The sequence below is a fragment of the Oncorhynchus tshawytscha genome, linkage group LG02, assembly GCF_018296145.1.
Source record: "Oncorhynchus tshawytscha isolate Ot180627B linkage group LG02, Otsh_v2.0, whole genome shotgun sequence".
In the NCBI taxonomy this organism is placed as follows: domain Eukaryota; kingdom Metazoa; phylum Chordata; class Actinopteri; order Salmoniformes; family Salmonidae; genus Oncorhynchus; species Oncorhynchus tshawytscha.
In genome coordinates, this window is record NC_056430.1 from 71,864,484 (window position 1) to 71,889,233 (window position 24,750).

The 24,750-nt window shown below is 45.2% G+C and overlaps 2 protein-coding genes across 12 annotated transcripts; both read left to right on the forward strand.

The window, feature by feature from the left end:
• Positions 1 to 7,820: 7,820 nt before the first annotated feature.
• Positions 7,821 to 11,424, forward strand: LOC112238446 (mediator of RNA polymerase II transcription subunit 15-like). 5 transcript variants are annotated; one of them, XM_042304020.1, is made up of 4 exons: positions 7,821 to 7,933; positions 8,026 to 8,078; positions 8,169 to 10,657; positions 10,742 to 11,424. In XM_042304020.1, the coding sequence occupies exons 1-4, from the start codon at positions 7,905 to 7,907 to the stop codon at positions 11,000 to 11,002; spliced, it is 2,832 nt and encodes a 943-aa protein (XP_042159954.1). In that variant the 5' UTR covers positions 7,821 to 7,904; the 3' UTR covers positions 11,003 to 11,424. The 5 variants fall into 5 exon arrangements, with proteins under 5 accessions (XP_042159954.1, XP_042159950.1, XP_042159957.1 ...); XM_042304016.1 differs by having other exon boundaries at positions 8,169 to 9,661; positions 9,692 to 11,424; XM_042304023.1 differs by having other exon boundaries at positions 8,169 to 9,511; positions 9,692 to 11,424.
• Positions 11,425 to 17,478: 6,054 nt separating this feature from the next.
• LOC121840790 (homeobox protein ESX1-like) lies at positions 17,479 to 19,910 on the forward strand. 7 transcript variants are annotated; one of them, XM_042306027.1, is made up of 7 exons: positions 17,479 to 17,611; positions 17,698 to 17,756; positions 17,863 to 18,131; positions 18,611 to 18,632; positions 18,670 to 18,743; positions 18,960 to 19,248; positions 19,537 to 19,910. In XM_042306027.1, the coding sequence occupies exons 1-7, from the start codon at positions 17,583 to 17,585 to the stop codon at positions 19,767 to 19,769; spliced, it is 975 nt and encodes a 324-aa protein (XP_042161961.1). In that variant the 5' UTR covers positions 17,479 to 17,582; the 3' UTR covers positions 19,770 to 19,910. The 7 variants fall into 7 exon arrangements, 4 of the variants coding, with proteins under 4 accessions (XP_042161961.1, XP_042161956.1, XP_042161967.1 ...); XM_042306022.1 differs by having other exon boundaries at positions 17,481 to 17,611; positions 18,670 to 19,248; XR_006079927.1 differs by lacking the exons at positions 18,611 to 18,632; positions 18,670 to 18,743; positions 18,960 to 19,248; positions 19,537 to 19,910 and adding exons at positions 18,169 to 18,224; positions 18,284 to 18,418 and having other exon boundaries at positions 17,485 to 17,611; positions 17,863 to 18,033.
• The last annotated feature ends 4,840 nt before the right edge of the window (positions 19,911 to 24,750 follow it).

Below are 24,750 nucleotides of genomic sequence, written 5' to 3' on the forward strand. Positions count from 1 at the left end.
CATGTAAAGAGCTCATCCCGAATAAGACCTTATGTGGGATATGAGCTACAATCCAGACTGCTGTGTTCATGTTAACATGGTCAATGTCCAGTGGGGAAATGTCAGACCTTATTCATATGGTATGTTCATACTTTAGATGTAGTTATATGTAGGCATCAAATTGTATTAGTCAATTGCACCGAATGCAACAGGTCCTTACAGTGAAATGCTTACCTAAGCAACAATGCAGTTTAAAAACAAATATGACTAAGAATAAGAAATACAAGTAACAAGTAATTAAAGAGCAGCAGTAAATTAACAATAGCGAGATTATATACAGGGTGGTACAGAGTCAATGTGCAGGTGCACCGTTTAGTTGAGGTAATATGTAGGTGGAGTTATTAAAGTGACTATGCATAGATGATAACCACAGAGAGTAGCAGCGGTGTAAAGGGGGGATGCAAATAGTCTGATTAGCTGTTTGACTAGATGTTCAGGAGTCTTATGGCTTGGGGGTAGAAGCTGTTTAGAAGCCTCTTGGACCTAGACTTGGTGCTCCAGTACCGCTTGCCGTGTGGTAGCAGAGAAACAGTCTATGACTAGGTTGTCTGGAGTCTTTGACAATTTTTAGGGACTTCCTCTGACACGGCCTAGGACAGAGGTCCTGCATGCCAGGAAGCTTGGCCCCAATGATGTACTAGGCTGTTCACGCTACCCTCTGTAGTGCCTTGCTGTCGGAGGCTGAGCAGTTACCATACCGGGCAGAGATGCAACCAGTCAGGATACTCTCGATGGTGCAGCTGTAGAACCTTCAGAGAATATGAAGACTCATGCCAAATCTTTTCAGTCTCCTGAGGTGGAATAGGTTTTGTCGTGCCCGCTTCACGACTGTCTTGGTGTGCTTGGACCATGTTAGCTTGTTGGTGATGTGGACACCAAGGAACTTGAAGCTCTCAACCTGCTCCACTACAGCCCCGTCGATGAGAATGGGGGAATGCTCGGTCCTCTCTTTCCTGTAGTCCACAATCAACTCCTTTGTCTTGATCACGTTGAGGGAATGGTTGTTGCCCTTGCACCACACGGCCAGGTCTCTGACCTCCACCCTATTGGCTGTCTCGTTGTTGTCGGTGGTCAGGCCGACCACTGTTGTGTCGTCGACAAACTTAATGATGGTGTTGGAGTCGTGCCTGGCCGTGCAGTCATAAGTGAACAGGGAGTACAGGAACGTACTGAGCACGCACCCCTGAGGGGCCCCTGTGTTGAGGATCAGTGTGGCGAATGTGTTATTCCCTACACTTACCACCTGGGGGCGTCCAGTGAGGAGGTCCAGGATCCACTTGCAGAGGGAGGTGTTTAGTCCCGGGGTCCTTAACTTATTGATGAGCTTTGAGGGCACTATGATGTTGAATGCTGAGCTCTAGTCAAAGAATAGCAGTGTGGAGTGTAATAAAATTGCATCATATGTGGATCTGTTAGGGCGGTATGCAAATTGGAGTGGGTCTAGGGTTGCTGGGATAATGGTGTTGATGTGAGCCATGACCTGCCTTTCAAAGCACTTCATAGCTACAGACGTGAGTGCTACGGGTCGGTAGTCATTTAGGCAGGTAACCTTAGTTTTCTTGAGCACAGGGACTATGGTGGTCTGCTTAAAACATGTTGATATTACAGGGAGAGGTTAAAAATGTCAGTGAAGACACTTGCCAGTTGGTCAGCACCTGCTCGCAGTACACGTCCTGGTAATCTGTCAAGCCCTGCGGTCTTGTGAATGTTGACCTCTTTAAAGGTCTTACTCACATCGGCTGCGGATCACACAGTCTTCCTGGTCAGCTTTTGCTCTCATGAATGTTTCAGTGTTATTTGCCTCGAAGCGAGTATAGAAGTAGTTTAGCTCATCTGGTAGGCTCGTGTCACTGGGCAGCTTTCTGCTGTGCTTCCCTTTTTAGTCTGTAAAGGTTCGCAAGCCCTGCCACATCCGACGAGTGTCAGAGCCGGTGTAGTCCTGTATTGCCTGTTTAATGGTTCATCAGAGGGCATAGCGGGATTTCTTATAAGCTTCCGGGTTAGCGTCCCGCTCCTTGAAAGTGACTCCTCTAGCCTTTAGCTCAGTGCAAATGTTGCCTGTAATCCATGGCTTCTGGTTGGGGTATGTACGTACGGTCACTGTGGGGACGACGTCATTGATGCACTTATTGATGAAGCCAATGACTGATGTGGTGTACTCCTCAATGTCATCAGAGGAATCCCGGAATATATTCCAGTCTGTGCTAGCAAAACAGTCCTGTAGCTTAGCTGCTGCTTCATCTGACCACTTTTTTTATTGATCAAGTCACTGGTGTTTCCTGCTTAAATTATTGCTTGTAAGCAGGAATCGGGAGGATTAAATTATGGTCAGATTTGCCAAATGGAGGGAGAGCTTTGTATGCATCTCTGTGTGTGGAGTAAAGGTGGTCCAGAGTTTTTTTTTCCCCTCTGGTTGCACATTTAACATGCTGATAGAAATTTGGTAAGATGTATTTAAGTTTCCATACATTCAAGTCCCCGGCTACTAGGAGCACCGTCTCCCGGTGAGCGTTTTCCTGTTTGCTTATGGCAGAATACAGTTCATTCAATGCGGTCTTAGTGCCAGCCTCAGTCTGTGGTGGTATGTAGACAGCTACAAAAAATACAGATGAAAACTCTCTAGGTAGATAGTGTGGTCTACAGCTTATCATGAGATATTCTACCTCAAGCTGGCAATAGTTTGAGAATTCCTTAGATATTGTGTACCAGCTGTTATTTACAAAAATACACAGTCCACCGCCCCTTGTCTTACCAGACGCCGCTGTTCTATCCTGGAGGATAGCCAGCTGTATGTTGATAATGTCGTCAATCAGCCACGACTCTGTGAAGCATAAGATATTACAGTTTTGAATTAATCTTCGGCGTAGGTCATGTATTTAATTTTCCAAAGATTGCACGTTTGCCAGCAGAATGGAAGGATGTGGGGATTTATACGATCGCCGAAGGCAGTCCAGCCTCTGGCCCCTTTTTCTCCACCTTCTCTTCACACAAATCACGGGGATCTGGGCCTGTTCCTGGGAAAGCAGTATGTCATTCACGTCGAGCTTGTCGGATTTGTTAAAGAAAAAAAAGGATTCTGCCAGTCCGTGGTGAGTAATTGCAGTTCTGATGTCCAGAAGTTATTTTCGGTCATAAGAGATGGTAGCGGCAACATTATGTACAAAATAGGTAAAATAATAAGTTCCAAACAACTCAAATGAACAAAAAACACAATTGGTTGGGAATATGTCAATTAACTCAAATATTCTCTACACACAACAGAATGTCTTTGAACATGTACATTTTTCTAAACCAACTACTGTTGCTGAAATCATTCACTAACTGCATATTATGAGAATTCTGACCTTCAATTGATCTATTCATTGGAGGGATAACCTGTTATCCTACACCTAAAAGTGTTTGTTATACACAAATTAATTAAGTTAAAAATACAGCATTTGAATAGTTCCAATGACTTCAAATTCTGGCATTTTGCTATTTTGAACTTTTTGTCTTTGTCTCCAAGTTAAATTATAGATATATTCTCCACACTTCATTAAAAGGAACCTGCTCCTATGTCCCAGCAACAAAAGGAACGGGCTCGTATGCCTCTTCAGCAGAAGCAACCGTCCACAATGCCTCGGCAGAAGCAACCAGCCACAATGCCTCAGCAAGTGTGACGACTGGAGCAAATACCTTAGGTGAAGCAACCGGCTCTTGTGCCTCTGCATTAGAAGCAACCAGACACAAGGACTCGCCAGATGCAAACATCCAAAAATTCCATCAGAAATCACCTGCTTGACTCGCATTACAAATACATGGACAGCAAGATTTAAACCAGCCTGGTTAAAACTACACCTTGGCATCACATCTTTGTATTATTAGCCTGTCATGTTCAGTCATATAACCAGACTATACCTACAGACAGTTAATGTACTGGCACATGCCTATTTTGATATCTATTTCCCATACTTCTGTCTTTCTCTCACACTCTCTCACACACTCTCTCACACTCTCATACAGACAGACAGACAGCAGTGGGTCTGTACCAGTCAGAGGTGAAGGGGTGACATCCTGCTCTTCATCAACAGGGGGAGTGGTGACTATGAAGTGCTCAAGGACTGGCTAGGTCAGGAGCTCTGGCCCCAGAATTCGTTGATAAGGTGAGATCAGGCAAGCAGCTACTGGAGCTGAAAAGAGCGACTCACCAAAACCTCTATTATATTGGCTATTTGATTCAGATCTTAAGATAATGTCCCTAATCCACTATTTGGAACAAGTTATTTTGAATCAACTCTTTAATTGCAGCTTGAATTGAATTTGTAAATTGATTCATTGGAGTCAGATGTGTTGCACTGCTTTGTGATCTGAGAAAACCCTTACCAAATGCGAGAGATAAGGAACTGCCCATCAACAAAATTCATTCATATATATATATATATATAAAGAACTACTTTTGACATTGGTCTTGTCCAAAAAATACACTGATTTTAGTTTTAGTTTCGGTTGCAGAACGTTTTGCTACGCTGTGCCCTACTGAACATAACTATGATTTATTTGTCTCAGTTCCTGTTTGTGCTGGTAAACGGTCTGAAGTCCAAAAAATCTCTAGGCATTTACGACAGCGAGTCAGCCATGAAATGGCTCATGCCCGAGGGAGAGATCTCCACTCACTCATAAGAGGCGATCTCAAGTTCTGAGGTGAAAACAAACCTGAGTTCAAATAGCATTGGTTTTCTTTCAAATGCCTTTGAGGGATGATTGAGCCTGCCCGGAGTGACAGAAACTCTCAATTAAGAGCAGCTAAAAAAATATTTGAGAAAAACAAATTCATTTTGAACTCATGTCTATGGAGCAGTATACGTTTAAGTGGCTTTGATAATATATAGAAAGCAGCAGTGAACTATACTGAGTTGCCTCTATATAATCTATCTACATTGCTTCTCAAATACTTTTTTCTTAATTTTAGGAGGTGAAGCAGGCACTAGTACCTGATCCTAAAACTGAGTTGTAAAACAAACAAATAAATGAATGTAAATAATAATTGTGTCTGTTTTGGAGTCAGTATTGATTTCTGCCTGAATCTGATGTTGGCTATGTGTGTGCTCTGGTGGGCATGGTGTGTCTTTATGTGAGGACTGCCATCTGCAAGTTGACAACAGCTCAGTGGCTACTCACCACTGAGATGTTGGATCTGATGGTTACAATTGCAACTGACTGAACTCAGTAGACTAATAGGGCCTGGAGGGTCTAACAGAGAAAGAAGAATTGGAATTGGTCTTCAGAAAAATAACAGTTGAGGATTTCAAATGCAATCGCAAAGAAACAACAAATACAATGGAATGTGATGCAGTATAATACAATATATATCTGTTTATTTTCATGCAAATGCTACATTTAAGTGCAGACCTGTATTCAAAAACATGTGTATTTCAGTATCTGAGTTATAATATCTGGGTTATAATAGAAATTGTATTATTTGACAGTATTTTCAAATACTTATTTAATACATTGGAGTGTAAAATAGTGTGTGATTTTGAGTTTTTCCAAACACTTTCCAAGTGTATTTCCAAATACATAACATTTAACTACTTGTCTTTTCAAATAAAAGATCAGAATACTTACTTTGAATGTATGTCAAATTAATAGAAATATTTTAAATAGTATTTGAACCCGGTCTGATTTAAGTGACATACATTTGCCTTCCAGTTACAGTAGGCCAGCCTACAGCAGTGGAAGAGGGGAGTTAGTGCAGAGTTCTAGACATTAAGGGCTGTACAATAAAGTACAGAAGGATTGGAGCACTCGGGGTGAATATAAAAGACCAGAATAAAGAACAGATTGTCTGCCTGCTGTGCTGAAAGAAACAGGAGAAGAAAAGGACATTGGAATTTTCAAGGCACAGACTTTGAATCAAGTATAATTATCAGACATGGAATGCAAACGGAAACATCAGTCAGAATACGGAAAACACTGTGGCAGATTTAAGGGGGCTGGAGATATATGCATAGCTATCTAAACAGTTGCATTTGAGTTTATGTGTTTGTGGATGTGTACTGCAATCAAAGTTGAGACAACATTGGAAAAAAAGCTTCCACAAAGGAGGGTAGACGGTCAGAGGATGAGGAGATGGGTTGTTGTCTTGTGTTTTATTTCATCCACATGAGGGAGACATTTTATGGAGATAGTGGGCACCTTCGAGCTGATCACTATTGTCAAGAATTTACCACGTGTTGAATTCCCTAAATTATGTTAATAATGAATGATATGATTTGATATTTGATTATGAATTTGATTGGATAGATGTTATTTGTTTCCTTTGTGATGCAGCACAGACTACTCAGTAAATATAGCACTTTATGGTAAAAGGAATTCCTGCCTCAGTCTCATCCATTCCTCTGTCACCTGACACGTGACCACCTGTTCACCTTCACTGTCAGTCATCCTACCTGTCCAGCTACCCACACAGATTCCACTAATCTTTCAATGTCGACTGCATGAACTTTACAAAAATCTGCAGAATCTCCAAGTTTCTGCAATTGCTCTTCACCAACTTCATCCTGCAGCCATCACCTGTCATGTGGGGTCTCCATTGTCACCCAATCATTATTGTTTTTGTTTAACCCACGCGAACAAGAACATGACTGAAACAGGAACCAATTTGATTGAGGCTCTCTCTCATTTATTGATTGTATAATGTAACATAAATTATTTCAGTTTGTGAGTGGGTGTGTTTTTGATATTATAAAGGAAACCTTTTATAAACAATGGCAACACTGCCATGGTGATCTGAGCCTTGCTGTTGGAAAACGACAGTATCCGAATTTCGGTTGTAGCAGATGCACCTCTCCTGACTTTACTTCTTGACTTTGGTCTACAGTCAGTTGCTTTGGCCTTACCACTCAAACGAGCCCTACTATATGTTTGCCTCTGAAAAATTAAAGACTCAGATCATCAAAGCATATGTGTGTGCAGTGTTTGTATAATGTGAGTGTTTAATTGGCATCTGTCTGAATTCAGAATTTGTCCAAGATGTGGCACTATGTGCAACTGAAACATGTTAACCATCTACTGTTGCTATGCTGAATGAAACACACGGTTGAAAAGAAGGCGTGTGTAAAATAAAGGTGCCTAACTGCTCATTTAGCCTCTAATCTTCAAATGAACCAAGTGAATTTTGTACAAGCAATAATTTAAACCGATCAATGAAGTGCCAAGACAAAATGTGTTTCCTACCTTAGAGCAGGGGTGTCAAACTCATTAAATGGAGGGCCTAGTGTCTATAGGTTTTTGTTTAAGACCTAGACAACTACCGTAGGTGAGGGGAGTAATTAGTGGCCTTAATTCAGCAATCAAGTACAAGGAAGGAGCAAAAACCCACAGACACTCGGCCCTCCGTGTAATGAGTTTGAAGCGTGCTTTGGAGTAAGGGCTGTCAAACATGTCAGGAACTCAATTAGAGAATCAACCACACCTGAGTAAAAATCCTGAATTCCAAATCAACCCCTAGCCCCTACACCTACCACTTAGTCACTTATGGGCATTTGAAACAATCAGATATGTTATAGCAATATGGTAATTGCATCACCTTGCATTCTGATAGGCTGGATGCAATTGTTGCCATAATGCTTATACCTATTCAATAATTTCTGATGCACAGAAGTGTTTAGGCCAGGGTGTAGGTTTTAGGGGTCAATTTGGAATTAGGAATCAAATGTAGTTCAGGGCCTTACAGCTGTCCTTAATTAGCCAATGACATTAGAAGGGTCTGGGATTTGTTTAAAAGGAGCAACCAAAAAAGCTTGCCAGATACAGCATAAGGGATATTATGCTAGGGCTTATACCAGCCATTAGTTCTGATTACTGGGGAGCTTTTGAGGCGCAAAATGGCCGTGATGATTGGAATCGCTTTTAGGTATGTTTTTAAAAGTATTGCTCTAGTTTGTTTCCCTTGTCCTTCAGGTGTTACAGGTAGCTGTGTTTATAACAGACTTTCTTTTTTTAAAGAGTTTCTTGGCTTTGTTGCCTGCTAATTGTCGGGATAACCTGTTCTACATCAAGTGAGTTTCTACACATTAATTTCAAGTAACAGTTGTGGTACCGATAACTTCAAAGCCTGGCATTTTACCTTTTCTCTTTATCTAACCTAGGTGATGGGTATCCTGCACCAGGTTCTGATGCAGCATGGCTCTATACAGGCCCACTTAGGTCTAAAGGATATGGTAATTACAACTCTCCAACAGCTCAATTGCAAGCGCAGCTGACCGAAGAGCAACAGAAACATCTGGCAGCCATCCTGCAAAAGCAACTGGCCCCCATGCCCCAGGCACCTCAGAAAATGTGGTATCCAACTCAAATGCCCCAGCAGGAAAAGCAACCGGCCGCCATGAGCCAACAGCAGACGCTACCGGCCAGTTATCCTAAGCAGCCTCAAGCAATGTTTTATCCAGCTCAAATACCCCAGAAGCAACCAGTTACTGAACTTCAGCATCAGAAGGAACAGGCCTCCATACCCCAGCTACCTCAGCAAGTGTGGTACCCAGTTCAAATTCCTCAGCAGCAAAAGCAACCAGCTACTGGTCCTCAGCAGCAGACCGAACTGACCACCATGCCCCAGAAGCAACCGGCTCCAATGCCTATACCGCAGAAACGACCAACAGCTATGCCCCAGAAAGCATGGTATCCAGCTCAAATGCAGCAGAAGCAACCGGCCACCATGCAGCAGCAAGTGTGGCATCCAGCTCAATTGCCCCAGCAGCAAAAGCAACCGGCTACTGAACCTCAGCAGCAGAAGGAACCGGCCTCCATAACCCAGCAACCTCAGCAAGTGTTGCATCCAGCTCAAATGCTGCTGAAGCAACTGACTGCCATGCCCCAGCAAGTGTGGTATCCAGCTAAGCCCCAGAAGCAACTGGCCGCTGATCCTCAGGAGCAGATTGAACTGACCGCCATGCCCCAGCAAGCATGGTATCCAGCTCAAATGCCCCAGAAGCAACCAACCGCTGAACCTCAGTGGCATCCAGCCAAATTTCCCCAGGAGCAACCCGTCCCTATGCGTCAACTGCAGACGGAACTGACCTCCATTCCACCACAACTGTGGCAATCCGCTCAAATTCCCCAGCAGCATAAGCAACCGGCTGCCAAGCTTCAGCAAGTGTGGCAACTGGCCCCCATTCCCCAGCAGCCTCATGACGTGTGGTATCCAGCTAAAATGGTCCAGAAGCAACAAGCAGCATCAACTCGGCAGCAGAAGGAACTGACCACCATGCCTCAAGAGTGGCATCCAGCTCAATTTCCCCAGCAGCAGAAGCAACCAGCCCTAATGCTTTCACCGCAGAAGGAACTGACCGCCATACACCAGCAACCTCAGCAAGTGTGGTATCCAGCTAAAATGCCCCAGAACCAACCAACCACTGAACCCCAGCAGCAGAAGGAACCGGCCACCATGCCCCAGCAAGCATGGTATCCAGCTCAAAAGCCCCAGCTGCAGAAGGAACCGGCCGCTGAACCTCAGCAGCGGAAGCAACCGGCTGCTGAACCTCAGCAGCAGAAGGAACCGGCTGCTGAACCCCAGCAGCAGAAGGAACCGGCCACCATGCCCCAGCAAGCATGGTATCCAGCTCAAAAGCCCCAGCTGCAGAAGGAACCGGCCGCTGAACCTCAGCAGCGGAAGCAACCGGCCGCTGAACCTCAGCAGCAGAAGGAACCGGCCACCATGCCCCAGCTACCTCAGCAAGTGTGGCACCCAATGCACATTCCCCAGCATCAACAGGAACTGGCCACCATACCCCAGCAAGTGAGGTATCCAGCTCAAATGCCCCAGAAGCATCTGGCCTTCATGCCTCTACCACAGAAGCAACCAACCGCCATGCCCCAGCAAGAGTGGCATCCAGCTCAAATGCCCCAGCAGCAGAAACTGGCCACCATGCTGCAGAAGCAACCAGCCCCAATGCCTCAACCGCAGAAGCAACAGGCCACCATGCCCCCGCAAGTATGGCATCCAGCTCAAATGCCTCAGCAGCAAAAGCAACCAGCTACTGAACCTCAGCAGCAAATTGAACCGACCGCCATGCCCCAGCCACCTCAGCAATTGTGGCATCCAGATCAATTTCTCCAGGAGCAGAAGCAACCATTCACTATGCATCTACCGCAGAAGGAACTGACCGCCAATCCACCACAACTGTGGCAATCCGCTCAAATGCCCCAGCAGCATAAGCAGCCGGCTGCCATGATTCAGCAAGTGTGGCATCGGGCACAGAAGCAACCGGCCCCTATGCCCCAACAGCCTCACGACGTGTGGTATCCAGCTAAAATGGTCCAGAAGCAAGTCGCTGCGGTGACCGCCATGCCGCATACGCATCAGCAAGTATGGCATCCAGCTGAATTTCCCCAGCAGCAGAAGCAACCGGCCTCCACGCCTCTACCGCAGGAGCAACCGACCGCCGTACCCCAGCAAGTGTGGTATCCAGCTCAAATGTCACGGCAGCAACTGACCTCCATGCCTCTACCGCAGAAGCGACTGACCGACGTGCCTCAGCAAGAGTGGCAACCAGCTCAAATACCGCAGAAGCAACCGGCTGCTGAACCGCAGCAGAACGAACCGGCCACCATACCCCAGCAAGTGGGGTATCCAGCTCAAATGTCCCAGCAGCGGAAGCAACACACTGCCATGCCACAGCACCAACTGACCCCCATGCCTCAGCAATTATGGCATGTAGCTCAAATGCCCCAGAAGCAACTGGCCCCAATGTCTCAGCAGAATCACTACGAAACCACTGAAGATGGTGAACAGACAGGTGTCATCCCAATCTATTCCTACAGTTCCAAATCGCACTACGAGAATGGCAGGACTGTATTCTCCCTAACCCGCTACACTCCTAGGGAGGCTATGCTTGTTCACATTGGAAATGCTCCCAAGGACAGTTTTGTTCGTACTGGTGCACCAAGCGTATATCCATCACTAGTGAAAGATTCTGCAAGGTAATGGTTCACTTTAACCTGCTCTGAACTTTGCTCTCTGAATTTGAAGTCCTTTGTACTAACCATATCTTTCAACAAGAAAATGTAATGGATTCATCCTCTAGAAGCTAATGGTGAGAATTGTTTTTGACATTGGTTACTTAACATTCTGTGTTGCTGACACTGCATTTCTTTCTGCTTTTGTTTCGACCAGGAAGTGTCTGGTGCTCTTGCTACTCTAGCGTGAGGGAGTACATGAACAGTTCTTCTTTAAAAAAATGCCCTGTCTCTGTGAAATAGTGGTTCTTGTGTCCATTGCTTGCTAATTGAGAACAGGTGGTGTGCAGTCTGTAGTAAAAATGACTGCTCAGTTAATTCTTTGGTTTTCTAGTCTTTTACCTTTGCTACTGGTTGTTCAAAATAAAAGCTTGGGTCTACATTTGTCAAGGGGTGAGTTGTCAGACCTTCTTCATATGTTCATACTTTAGATGTAGGCATGCATTGTATACAGTGAGACTGTCTTCAACCTCAGTAAGCTAACATATAGGGAATGGTTTTTAGATGGTCAGACCATGGCTCATTTAGCTACTAGAATTGAGTGACCATTTGGTTTCAAACTTGCATTTGGCCTTATACTATAGCCCATACCACAAATGGCAAAGAGTCAAATCAGTTTAGGAGTGTCTGTTCCATATCTAGCTGAATCAAATGTTATTGTTGATGCTTCTACCTCCATACTTCTGTTTGTATGGGTTACCTGTCTTACAATTGTGGGGTCATAGAGGGAAACGTAACTATGTTCGGGAGTCAATTTCCCATAATGGTCAGTTTGTAGGCCAAACCGTTCTGAAGCTATAGATGTTTTTGAGACTGCATTTTTTGGGTGTCAGACCAACACCACTGTAGCTCGGCCCCTGTCCACCGCAGATGCAACGGGCGGCTGCAGTGTCTTGAGACGCAGCCCATTCAAAATGTTCTAGCTTCAACTGGATTTTGATGGGCCTTTTACTTTGACTGCCTCAATACTCTTCAGCTGTAGCCCATTCCTCCTAGTCCATTTATTGTACCACAGGCTCCTGTGTATTTGGTATCTACAATGCCTGGAACGGTTTAACCGCTCAATTAACAAATAAATTCTGTATAGACTGTCTTTAAACATGCACATTTTTCTTAACCAATCAATCGAACTGCGTAGTATGAGAATTAGGCCCTTTAATGGATCCATTAAGTTCCAAAGCGGAAGCTGGTAGGCACTAACATGACAGTTTAGCTAGCATAAGATGTCACCCAGGACTTTTGGACAACTTGACATATTTGCCTGTTGTAGTTGACTGTTTGGCCAGACTCATGAACATGAATGAAATTGTATATGCATTGAATTTTCAACAAGAAGTTAGTTTACTGTTGGACAATCTCTTGTCTAGTGTACGTCAACAGACAACTTCATTTAATTTGTCACAGTATGGAATTTTTGGACACGATCTCAATGTGTGTGCAACCTTTTTGCACAACACATTTCTACCGGACCACTGAGGTTGCACCTTCAAAAGCCCCTGGCAGGAACTTAATTAGCCTGCATTAAAAAGTGCACTTGATTAAGCTCACCCAGTGCAATGGATAGTTTAGATTTCCCTCTATAAAACCATTGAATTGGTCCATGATCCTCTAGACCCAAATTGCTACAGATCTAAATCTATCCTACCCTGCCTATCTAAGGTCTTTGAAAGCCAAGTCAGCAAACAGATTACCGACCATTTCGAATCCCACCGTACCTTCTCCGCTATGCAATCTGTTTTCAGAGCTGGTCATGGGTGCACCTCAGCTATGTTCACTACGCGCTGTGGTTGGTTTCCTCTTCTCTTCCAGGTTTTACAGGTAGCTGTGTTTTAACTGACTAGGATAAAAAACATTTTTAATATTCCTTGGATTTGTTGCCTGTTAATTGGAGGGATAACCTGCTATCCTCCACCCAAAGGTGTGTTTGTATAGCACGAAGTAATTCAGTTAAAATAACACTTTGTATAGTGCCAATAACTTTATTAAATGATGGCATTTTACTATGCTGAATTATCTTGGTTCCTAGGTACTTATCGATATAAAAAGACACCAGCTCCTATTCTAAAGCAACAAAAGGAACCGGCTCCTATGCCCCAGCAAGAAGGCCTCCACTCCCGAGGGGTGCAGCAGTCTAAGGCACTGCATCGCAGCACTAGAGGCGTCGCTACAGACCCGGGTTCAATCAGAGCTGTATCACAAATGGCTGTGATCGGGAGTCCCATAGGGCAGCGCGCAATTGGCCCAGCGTCGTCCGGGTTAGGGGAGGGTTTGACCGGTGGGCTTTACAAGTAGCCGGTCACTGTAAATAAGAATTTGTTCTTAACTGACTTGCCTAGTTAAAGAAACTAAACTGTCTCTTGTGTCCCAGCACACAAAAGGAACCGGCTCCCATGCCGCCTCGGCAGAAGCAACCAGCTACAATGTCTCAGCAAGTGTGGTGGCTAGCGCAGATATCTTCGTTGAAGCAACCAGCTGCTGTGCCTCAGCAGTTGAAGCAACCAGCTGCTGTGCCTCAGCAGCTGAAGCAACCAACTGCCATGCAACAGAAGCCTTAGCAAGTGAGGCATCCAGCCCAAATTCACCCAGCAGCAGAAGCAACTGGCCCCCATTCCTCAGCAAGTGTGGCATCGTGCTCAAATGCCGCAGAAGCAACTGACTGCCATGCCTCAGCACCAGAAGCAACCAGTTGCATGTCACAGAAGCCTCAGCAAGTGTGGCATCCAGCTCTGATGCATAAGCAACCTAAGCAACCTCCGCGAGTGTGGTATAAAGCTCCAAATCCCCAGCAACTGTGGCATCTGGCTCAAATGCCGCAGCAGCAGAATCAACGGGCCCCTATTCCCCAACAAGTGTGACATCTGGTTTAAATGCCCCAGCAACAAAAGCAACCGGCCAGTGAGACTCTGCGGCAGACGCAACCGACCGCCATGCCTTTGCAAGTGTGGAGTCCAGCTTGAATGCAGCAGAAACAACCGACTGCCATGTCTCAGCAGCAGAAGCAAGTGAGGCATCCAGCCCAAATTCACCCAGCAGCAGAAGCAACCGGCCCCCATTCCTCAGCAAGTGTGGCATCCTGCTCAAATGCCGCAGAAGCAACTAGATTACTTGTTGGTTATTACTGCATTGTCGGAACTAGAAGCACAAGCATTTCGCTACACTCGCATTAACATCTGCTAACCATGTGTATGTGACAAATAACATTTGATTTGATTTGGATTTGCATCGTGCCAACTAAAGTTTGGTGGAGGAATAATGGTCTGGGGCTGTTTTTGGAGGCTTGGGCAAGACCGCTTTGTTCCAGTGAATGGAAATCTTAACGCTATAGCGTACAGTAACATTCTAGACAATTCTGTGGTTCCAACTGTGGCAACAGTTTGGGGGAAGGCCCTTTGCCGTTTCAGCATGACAATGCCCCTGTGCACAACGCAAGGTCCATACAAAAACAGTTTGGTGTGGAATAATTTGATGGGCCTGCGAAGAGCCGTGACCTCAACCCTATCGAACACCTTTGGGATGAATTGGAACGCCGACTGCGAGCCAGGCCTAATCAATCAACATCAGTTTCTGACCTCATTAATGCTGTTGCGGCTGAATTTTATTTTTTTATTTTACCTTTAACTAGGCAAGTCAACAACAAATTCTTATTTTCAACGACGACCTAGGAACAGTGGGTTAAATGCCTGTCCAGACTTATTCATCAACCTCAGTCTGAGCCTTAGGGAGAGTACTAAGCTAACATAAGGAATTGTTTTAAAGGTTCAACCATGATCAATTAGCTGCATGAATCTTTGGGACACTTTAGCTATCAACATTTTATTGCAATGTTTTGATAAAATATAGAATTTTGCCTTTGCTACCATAGCCCACAGAAACACATTGAATAACACCTTTTCATGAATGGAAAAGTTTTGTAGTCTATCCATTATCTTGGTGATGGCACATATTTAACCCTTTATGTATGTTGGCACAACTACCTCCATACTTCCATTAGTTTGTATGGGTTACCTTCAGATGAGTACGTGAAACTTGTTGGTCGTAGAGCAAAACGGAACCATGTTTGTGAGTCTCCCCTTTCCATAGTGGTCATAATAGTTTGTAGGCCAAACCGTTCAGACGCCACAGACGCTTTCGTGAGAAGATGGAGTTCAGTTATGTCACATGGTCTGACAAACTCAGCTGTAGCTCGGCCCCGTACACCAGATGCGGAAGGGCGACATGGGCAGGTAGATAAAGTGGATTAAGATGCAGCCCATGCAAAAACCTGATATTTCTAGCTTAAATGTATAGATTTTTGTTGTTTCCTATATTGATTCACATGAGCGTCAATAGATTTTTTAACTTATAGCTCATTCTTCCTGCAAGTGCATTAATCGATCCACAGGGTCTTAAAAAGTGGATTCAGTGTACTTTGATCTTTACAATGCCTGGAACGGTTTAACCTATCAATAAACAAAGATATTCCCAAACAGACAACAGAACGTCAATAAAGCCTCCTTCACTCATGATGCCAAACACCCTCGTAAAACTGACTATCCTACCGATCCTTGACTTCAGTGATGTCATTTACAAAATAGCCTCCAACACTCTACTCAGACTGCATCCAATTTGCTAACACAGTGCCATCCGTTTTGTCACCAAAGGCCCATATACTACCAACCACTGCGACCTGTATGCTCTCGTTGGCTGGTCCTCGCTACATATTCGTCGCCAAACCCACTGGCTCCAGGTCATCTATAAGTCTTTGCTAGGTATAGCTCCGCCTTATCTCAACTCACTGGTCACCATAGCAACACCAAACCCTAGCACGCGCTCCAGCAGGTATATTTCACTGGTCAGCCCCAAAGCCAACACCTCCTTTGGCCACCTTTCCTTCCAGTTCTCTGCTGCCACTGACTGGAACGAATTGCAAAAATCACTGAAATTGGAGACTTATGTCTCCCTCACTAACTTTAAGCATCGGCTGTCAGAGCAGCTTACCGATCGCTGCAGCTGTACACAGCCCATCTGTAAATAGCCCATCCAACCAACTACCTACCTCATCTCCATGTTTGTTTTTGTTTATCTGGTCTTTTGCACACCAGTATTTCAACTTGCACATCCTCATCTGCACATATATCACCCCAGTGTAAATTGCTAAATTGTAATTACTTTGTCACTATTGGCCTATTTATTGCCGTACTTCCTTACTTCATTTGCACACACTGTATAAAGATTTTTCTATTGTGTTATTGACTGTACGTTTGTTTATCCCATGTGTATCTGTGTGGTTGTTTTTGTCTCACTTGCTTTGCTTTATCTTGGCCAGGTCGCAGTTGTAAATGAGAACTTATTCTCAACTGGCCTAACTGGTTAAATAATGGCGAAATAAGAACAAGTCAATTTTTCTAAACCAAGTATTGTTGGTGAAATCATCTAACTACATAGTATGAGAACTCAGACCTTAAATGGATCCATTTAAGTTCCAATGAAGCTGGCAAGGCACTAGCAGGGAAGCTTAGCTAGCATAATGTGTCACATGGAACTCATTTCACAAACATTGACACAAATTAGCACAATTGCCTGCTGTAGTCGACTGCCTGTTTGGCCAAAGACTCATGACACGGGATGAAATTGTATATGCATTCTTTGTGAGACACAGAGTAGGTGAACGGATGATCTCCGCATGTCTGGTTCCCACCATGAAGCATGGAGGACTAGGTGTGATGGTGTGGGGGTGCTTTGCTGGTGACATGGTCTGTGATTTATTTAGAATTCAAGGTACAATGCCTACCACTCTATTCTGTAGCTATACTCTATCCCATCTGGTTTGCGCTTAGTGGGACTATCGTTTGTTTTTCAATAGGACAAATGACCCAACACATCGCCAGGCTGTGTAAGGTCTATTTGGCCAAGAAGGAGAGTGATGGAGGGCTGCATCAGATGACCTGGCCTCCACAATCACCCAATCTCAACCCAATTGAGATGGTTTGGCATGAGTTGGACCATAGAGTGAAGGAAAAGCAGCCAACAAGTGCTCAGCACATGTTCAAACTCCTTTAAGACTGTTGAAAAAGCATTTCAGATGAAGCTGGTTGAGAGAATGCCAAGAGTGTGCAAAGCTGTCATCAAAGCAAAGTGAGGCTACTTTGAAAAATCTAAAATATATTTTTGCACAACACACTTCTACCGGACGACTGAGGGTGCACCTGCAAAAGCCCCTGGCAGGATCTTAGTTAGCATGAAATAAAGGTGCACTTGATTAAGCTCACCCAGTGCACTGGGTAGGTAGAGTTCACTCTTTGAAACCATTGGATTTGTCCATGAATGCGCAAACCCTTAAGCACACCAGCTGAATGAAATCAAGCGCACCTAATCTCAATTGGGAAATTGGACCAATGGAAATTATGTTCAGTGGCTTGCAGATGTACCTAATTAACCAGCCAGATTAGAAGGGTCTAGGATTCCTTTGTAAGGCGTAGCAAAAAAGACAATCAGATACAATATCAGGGATCTTCTGGTAAGGCTTCTGGCTACCATTAGTTCTGAATACTGAGGATTTGAGGAGAAAAATGGCTGTGAGTTTTGAAATGTCTTTGAGGTAAGTTGTATGGCTCTAGTTTGATTCCCTTGTCTTCCATGTTTTAAAGGTATTTAACTGACTAGGATGTTTTTATTTTTATTTAGAATTTCTTGGATTTGTTGCCTGCTAATTGGAGGGATAACCTGTTATCCTCCACCTAAAGGTGTGTTTTGTTCTGCACATATAATTCAGTAAAAGTAACACCGTATAAATAGCAGAACTTCAAATGATGTCATTTTACAATTTGAACCTTTTCTTTTCTTTCGTAGGTAATTATAGATATATTCCCCAAAATCAATTAAAAGGAATTGGCCACAATGCAGCGGTAGCTACCAGCTCCAGTGCCTCGGCAGGTGAAGCTACCGGATCCCGTGTCTCGGCAGGTGAAGCAGCCACCCGTAATGCCACTGCAAGCGTCACGACTGGCCCAAATACCTTAGGTGGAGCAACTGGATCCCGTGCCTCAGAAGCAGTCACCCACAATGCCTCAGCAAGTGGCACGACTGGCCCAAATACCTTAGGTGAAGCAGCTGGCCATAGTGCTCATCAGCGAAGCAACTGGCCAAATGCCTTAGGTGAAGCAGCCACCCAAATGCCTCGGCAAGTGTGGCAACTGGCCCAAATACCTTAGGTGAAGCAACTGGCCACAATGCTTCATCAAGTGTGGCACGACTGGCCCAAATACCTTAGGTGAAGCAACTGGCCACAATGCTTCATCAAGCGCCACGACTGGCCCAAATGCCTTAGGTGAAGCAACTGGCCATGGTGCCTCGGTAGTGGAAGCAACTGGACACAGTGCCATGCCAGCGGCCACCCACAATGCTTCATCAAGCGAAGACTGGCCACCCTGAAGCAACTGGCCTTCATCAAGCGCCACGACTGGCCCAAATACCTTGGGTGACATATCCCGTGCCCAGAAGCAGTGCCCACAATGCCTCAGCAAGTGCAGCCCAACCCATAATACCTTCAGCAAGTGCCACGACTGGCCCAAATGGCTTACGTGAAGAAGCTGGACACAGTGCCTCGGCAGCGGAAGCAAGTGGAAGCAAGTGCTGGCCATAAGTGCCTGGAAGCAACTGGACACAGTGCCATGCCAGCGGCCACCCATAATGCCTCGGAAGTGGCCACCCACAATGCTTCATCAAGCGTCACGACTGGCCTAAATACCTTGGGTGACATATCCAACCCAAGTGCCTCAGCAGAAGCAGCAACCCATAATACCTCAGCAAGTGCCACGACTGGCCCAAATGCCTTAAGTGAAGAAGCTGGACAGAGTGCCTCGGCAGCGGAAGCAACTGGCCACAGTGCCATGCAAGCGGCCACCCATAATGCCTCGGAAGCGGCCACCCATAATGCTTCAAGCTTAACGACTGGCCCAAATACCTTAGCTGAAGCAATATGCCACAGTGCTTCATCAAGCGCCACGACTGGCCCAAATACCTTAGGTGAAGCAACCGGCCACGGTACCTCAAGTCGGTACCTCATCAAATCTGGTTCAAATGCCTCGGCGGGAGCCACAGGCGCCCTTGCCTCGGCGGGAGCCACAGGCGCCCTTGCCTCGGCGGGAGCCACAGGCGCCCTTGCCTCGGCGGGAGCCACAGGCGCCCTTGCCTCGGCGGGAGCCACAGGCGCCCTTGCCTCGGCGGGAGCCACAGGCGCCCTTGCCTCGGCGGAGCCACAGGCGCCGGCGGGAGCCACAGGCGCCCTTGCCTCGGCGGAAGCCACAGGCGCCCTTGCCTCGGCGGAAGCCACAGGCGCCCTTGCCTCGGCGGGAGCCACAGGCGCCCTTGCCTCGGCGGAAGCCACAGGCGCCCTTGCCTCGGCGGAAGCCACAGGCGCCCTTGCCTCGGCGGAAGCCACAGGCGCCCTTGCCTCGGCGGAAGCCACAGGCGCCCTTGCCTCGGCGGGAGCCACAGGCGCCCTTGCCTCGGCGGAAGCCACAGGCGCCCTTGCCTCGGCGGGAGCCACAGGCGCCCTTGCCTCGGCGGGAGCCACAGGCGCCCTTGCCTCGGCGGGAGCCACAGGCGCCCTTGCCTCGGCGGGAGCCACAGGCGCCCTTGCCTCGGCGGGAGCCACAGGCGCCCTTGCCTCGGCGGGAGCCACAGGCGCCCTTGCCTCGGCGGGAGCCACAGGCCTTGAACAGGAGGGCCAACTCCTCAAGCAACATGGATTTTAGCAGCAGTGGTGTTTCTCAGGATTTTGGGTCTGATGGTAACAATGAAAGCACCCAATGTCTCAGCTCCAGCAGCGTTCAAGGCAGCATCGTTGAATAGTCAGTTCTCATCCCAATATATTTACAAATCTGTGTATGAGAATGGCAAAAGTTCTCCCAAACCTGCCCACCAATATATTTACAAATCTGTGTCTGAACCAAGAATGGCAAACCTGTCTAAAGGAGCCCTGCCTCAAGGGAAGTCTACTTGTAATGTGCAACTTTTACACTCACCTGCATTTAGAAATCATTTGTACTAATCATCTATCAACAGAATTGCAATGGTAGATTCATCCTTTAGATGACAAATCCAAGTTGTTGCTGACACTTTCTTTAAGCTTCCACTGTATGCTTTTGCGTCGGCCAGGGAGATGCTGCTGCTCATGCTACCCTGCATTACTTGTAAAACAATAAAATATTGTACTTTAAGTGCTTCCTTGTGTTTTGAAATACTGTGTTTTTAATGTCTACCTTTGGCTAGCTGGTTGAGAACCGTGTTGGTTGCCAGTGCAATTTGTAGTAAAAGGGAATGTTCCTATTCTTTTGGATTTGAAATATATAATACATTTTTTATCTTTGCTGCTGGTTGACAAATCCCAAGATTGGCTCTACGTTAAAGCCACTGACCATCAATATCCCGTTCAGGATACTAAAGTATTTATTTTGTGTTGACATGTAAACATCTAATCCTGTTTTACAAAAACCTGAGAAAGCTTGTACCCCGGAGATGGGCTACTGTGGCATGTAACCCTCAATTCTGTTTTTGTGGTGAAACGGAGCCTGCGCATACATCTCATGGTTGTCTGACTCTGTCAAATTCATTTAAAGTGGGCTACTTGCTCAGTTTTCCACAATAACTGAGCTTAACGGCTACTTTCACCCCTAATTTAGACAAGTTTCTGCTTACTTCCTTTAGGTAGGCCATTTGTCAACTATATTTTAATACATGCAGCTTCTCTTCTGTCATAACTTGTTGCCCCAGAAGACTAAAGTAGTGCTCACAAATGTCTTACGTTGATAGAATAAATGCATTAGTCATCTTAACAGGTAAAATGATTTAAGGACCAGGTAGCATGCTAGAACACAGTGGAAACATTGGTCCTGTGCCAAATGTCATTTTGACAGATTTTAAGGAAATGGAATGCTGAGAATGTCAGTCTTGGGTGTGTATTGAATGTGATTGAAATGCTGTCTGCTTGCAAAAGTGTCAAAGATGACACATTACATGTGCATTTTCCCCGAGAGGCTGATAGAAATATTTATCCACTCCTGTTCCCAAGACAATTTAAAGATTCAATTTGATCATTTCACTGCAACTGAAGTTAATATAAACTCTGCAAAAAAAGAAACGTCCTCTCACTGTCAACTGTTTATTTCCAGCAAACTTTAACGTGTAAATATTTTTATGAACATAAGATTATACAACTGAGACAAACTGAACAAGTTCCACAGACAGACATGACTAACAGAAATGGAATTGTGTCCCTGAACAAAGGGGGAGTCAAAATCAAAAGTAACAGTATCTGGTGTGGCCATCTGCTGCATTAAGTACTGCCGTGCATCTCATGGACTGCACCAGATTTGCCCGTTCTTGCTGTGAGATGTTACCCCACTCTTCTACCAAGGCACCTGCCAGTTCCCGGAGATTTCTAGGGGGAATTACCCTAGCCCTCACCCTCCGATCCAACTGGTCCCAGATGTGCTCAATGGGATTGGGATCTGGGCTTTTTTCGCCTGCCATGACAGAACACTGACATTCCTGTCTTGCAGGAAATCACGCACATAACGAGCAGTATGACTGGTGGCATTGTCATGCTGGAGGGTCATGTCAGGATGAGCCTGCAGGAACGTTACCACATAAGGGAGGAGGATGTCTTCCCTGTAACACACAGCGTTTAGATTGCCTGCAGTGACAAGCTCAGTCCGATGATGCTGTGACACACCGCCCCAGACCATGACGGACCCTCCACCTCCAAATCGATCCCGCTCCAGAGTACAGGCCTCGGTGTAACACTCATTCCTTCAACGATAAATGTGAATCCGACCATCACCCATGGTGAGACACAACCGTGACTCGTCAGTGAAGAGCACTTTTTACCAGTCCTGTCTGGTCCAGCTACGCTGGGATTGTGCCCAAAGGCGACGTTGTTGCCGGTGATGTCTGGTGAGGACCTGCCTTACAACAGGCCTACAAGCCCTCAGTCCAGCCTCTCTCAGCCTATTGCGGACAGTCTGAGGACTGATGGAGGGATTGTGAGTTCCTGGTGTTTTATATAAAAAAATGTATTTCACCTTTATTTAACCAGGTAAGCTAGTTGAGAACAAGTTCTCATTTACAACTGCGACCTGGCCAAGATAAAGCAAAGCAGTGCGACACAAACAACACAGAGTTACACATGGAACAAACAAGCGTACAGTCAATAACACAATAGAAAAAAAGAAAGTCTATATACAGTGTGTGCAAATGGCGTGGGGAGGTAAGGCCATACATAGGCCATAGTAGCAAAGTAATTACAGTTCAGCACATTAACACTGGAGTGATAGATGAGCAGATGATGATGTGAAAGTAGAAATACTGGTGTGCAAAAGAGCAGAAAATAAAATAAAAACAATGTGGGGATGCGGTAGGTAGATTGGGTGCGCTATTTACATATGGGCTATGTACACCTGCAGCGATCGGTTAGCTGCTCAGATAGCTGATGTTTAAAGTTAGTGAGGGAAATATAAGTCTCCATCTTCAGTGATTTTTGCAATTCGTTCCAGTCATTGGCAGCAGAGAGCTGGAAGGAAAGGCGGCCAAATGAGGTGTTGGCTTTGGGGATGATCAGTGAGATATACCTTCTGGAACGTGTGGTACGAGTGGGTGTTGTTATCGTGACCGTTGAGCTGAGATAAGGCGGAGCATAGACTTCTAGATGGCCTGGAGCCAGAGGGTCTGGCGACGAATGTGTAGCGGGGGCCAGCCGACTAGAGCATACAGGACGCAGTGGTGGGTGGTATAAGGGGCTTTAGTGACAAAACGGATGGCACTGTGATAGTCTGCATCTAGTTTGCTAAGTAGAGTATTGGAAGCTATTTTGTAAATGACATCGCCGAAGTCGAGGATCGGTAAGATAGTCAGTTTTACGAGGGTATGTTTGGCGACGTGAGTGAAGGAGGCTTTGTTGCGAAATGGGAAGCCAATTCTAGATTTAATTTTGGATTGGAGATCCAAAATTCTGGAAGGAGAGTTCTAGAAGGAGAGTTTACAGCCTAGCCAGACACCTAGGTATTTGTAGTTGTCCACATATTCTAAGTCAGAACCGTCCAGAGTAGTGATGCGGGCAACGATCGGTTGAAAAGCATTCATTTGGTTTTACTAGCATTTAAGAGCAGTTGGAGGCCATGGAAAGAGTGTTGTGTGGCATTGAAGCTCGTTTGGTGGTTAGTTAACACAGATTCCAAAGAAGGGTGAGATGTATACAGAATAGTGTTGTCTGCGTAGAGGTGGATCAGGGAATCACCCGCAGCAAGAGCGACATCGTTGATATATACAGAGAAAAGAGTCGGCCCGAGAATTGAACCCTGTGGTACCCCCATAGAGACTGCCAGAGGTCCGGACAACAGGCCCTCCGATTTGACACACTGATTTGACACACTTTGTCGACACACTTTGTCTGAGAAGTAGTTGGTGAACCAGGCGAGGCAGTCATTTGAGAAACCAAGGCTGTTGAGTCTGCCGATAAGGATACGGTGATTGACAGAGTCGAAAGCCTTGGCCAGGTCGATGAAGACGGCTGCACAGTACTCTCTTTTCTCGATGGCGGTAGTGTCGTGGAGGATCGTTACAAAATATAACACTTACAAGAACTTGTGAATTCAATATAGGCTTTTAATACAAACATATCAGAAGCCTAGATGGTCTGCGGAACACACACATTTCCAGAGCACTGGCTCTGATTTATACACATACAACATATGAGTCCATCCCACATGCAAATGAAGTTACTTCCCTCAGTCCATCTGCCACCATTATCTTTCAATATGTGCTTCCTGCTTGTTCACACCCAATAACACCCATATCTGCTTTCAGTCAAGTTATAATGGTGACAGGACCTCTTCATGTCCCAAAAATAATACATACCCATCTTATCCTATGGGCCCCTTATGTTTGGCTTGTCCTTATTAGGACTAGTAGACTATGTGTCTCTTCTCGTCATGTCCTATACAATAGACAATGCATTTTACCAGAATGGCAAATGCACTCTAAGTGTATCTTTCTCTTGTGCTACAATATTATGTTTCTCCCTATATGTACATCTTGCTCTCACAAATCCCTCCTCTGGTGCTAATTTAGCACCAAAAACTACACTAAAAGGACATATAGGGTGGAGGCCAATACCAACAGTTGACAAAACCATTAACAAAAATAAAGTTTACAAATCACCTGGACCAAACATCTCCAGATCCTATTTGAAACATAAAACACTTACAAAACCTCTCCAAACATCTCCAAACAATAACATAGATAGGAGTAAAAGATCTAGTCTGTAAAGAATAAAACACTTATAATCATTCATTATATTGTGAAGAAGCAATGAGCATGTAGTATGCCCACTCATCCAGAAACTATCAGCTATTCCTTAATCCTGATTCTTTAACATTTCAAGATATAATGTTACTTGAGTTATATTACCACATTTTACCTTTGTGTTTTACAATCATTACTTTATAAAATTGACTAACTCCTGCAGTTTCTATCACTCAAGTCGTTTATTCAATTAACTGTAGTGTTTCCCACATCCTATCCCATTATCTCCATAGCTGTAGAAACATTCATTTTTTCCCTTTCTTTTCTTTTTACAATAGTAAACCCATCATTATGAGGATCATTCAATTCAGTTCTTATATTGCACATTCATGTTCTCCCAACATATTTTTGATTTAATTCACTTCTGCCTTTAGT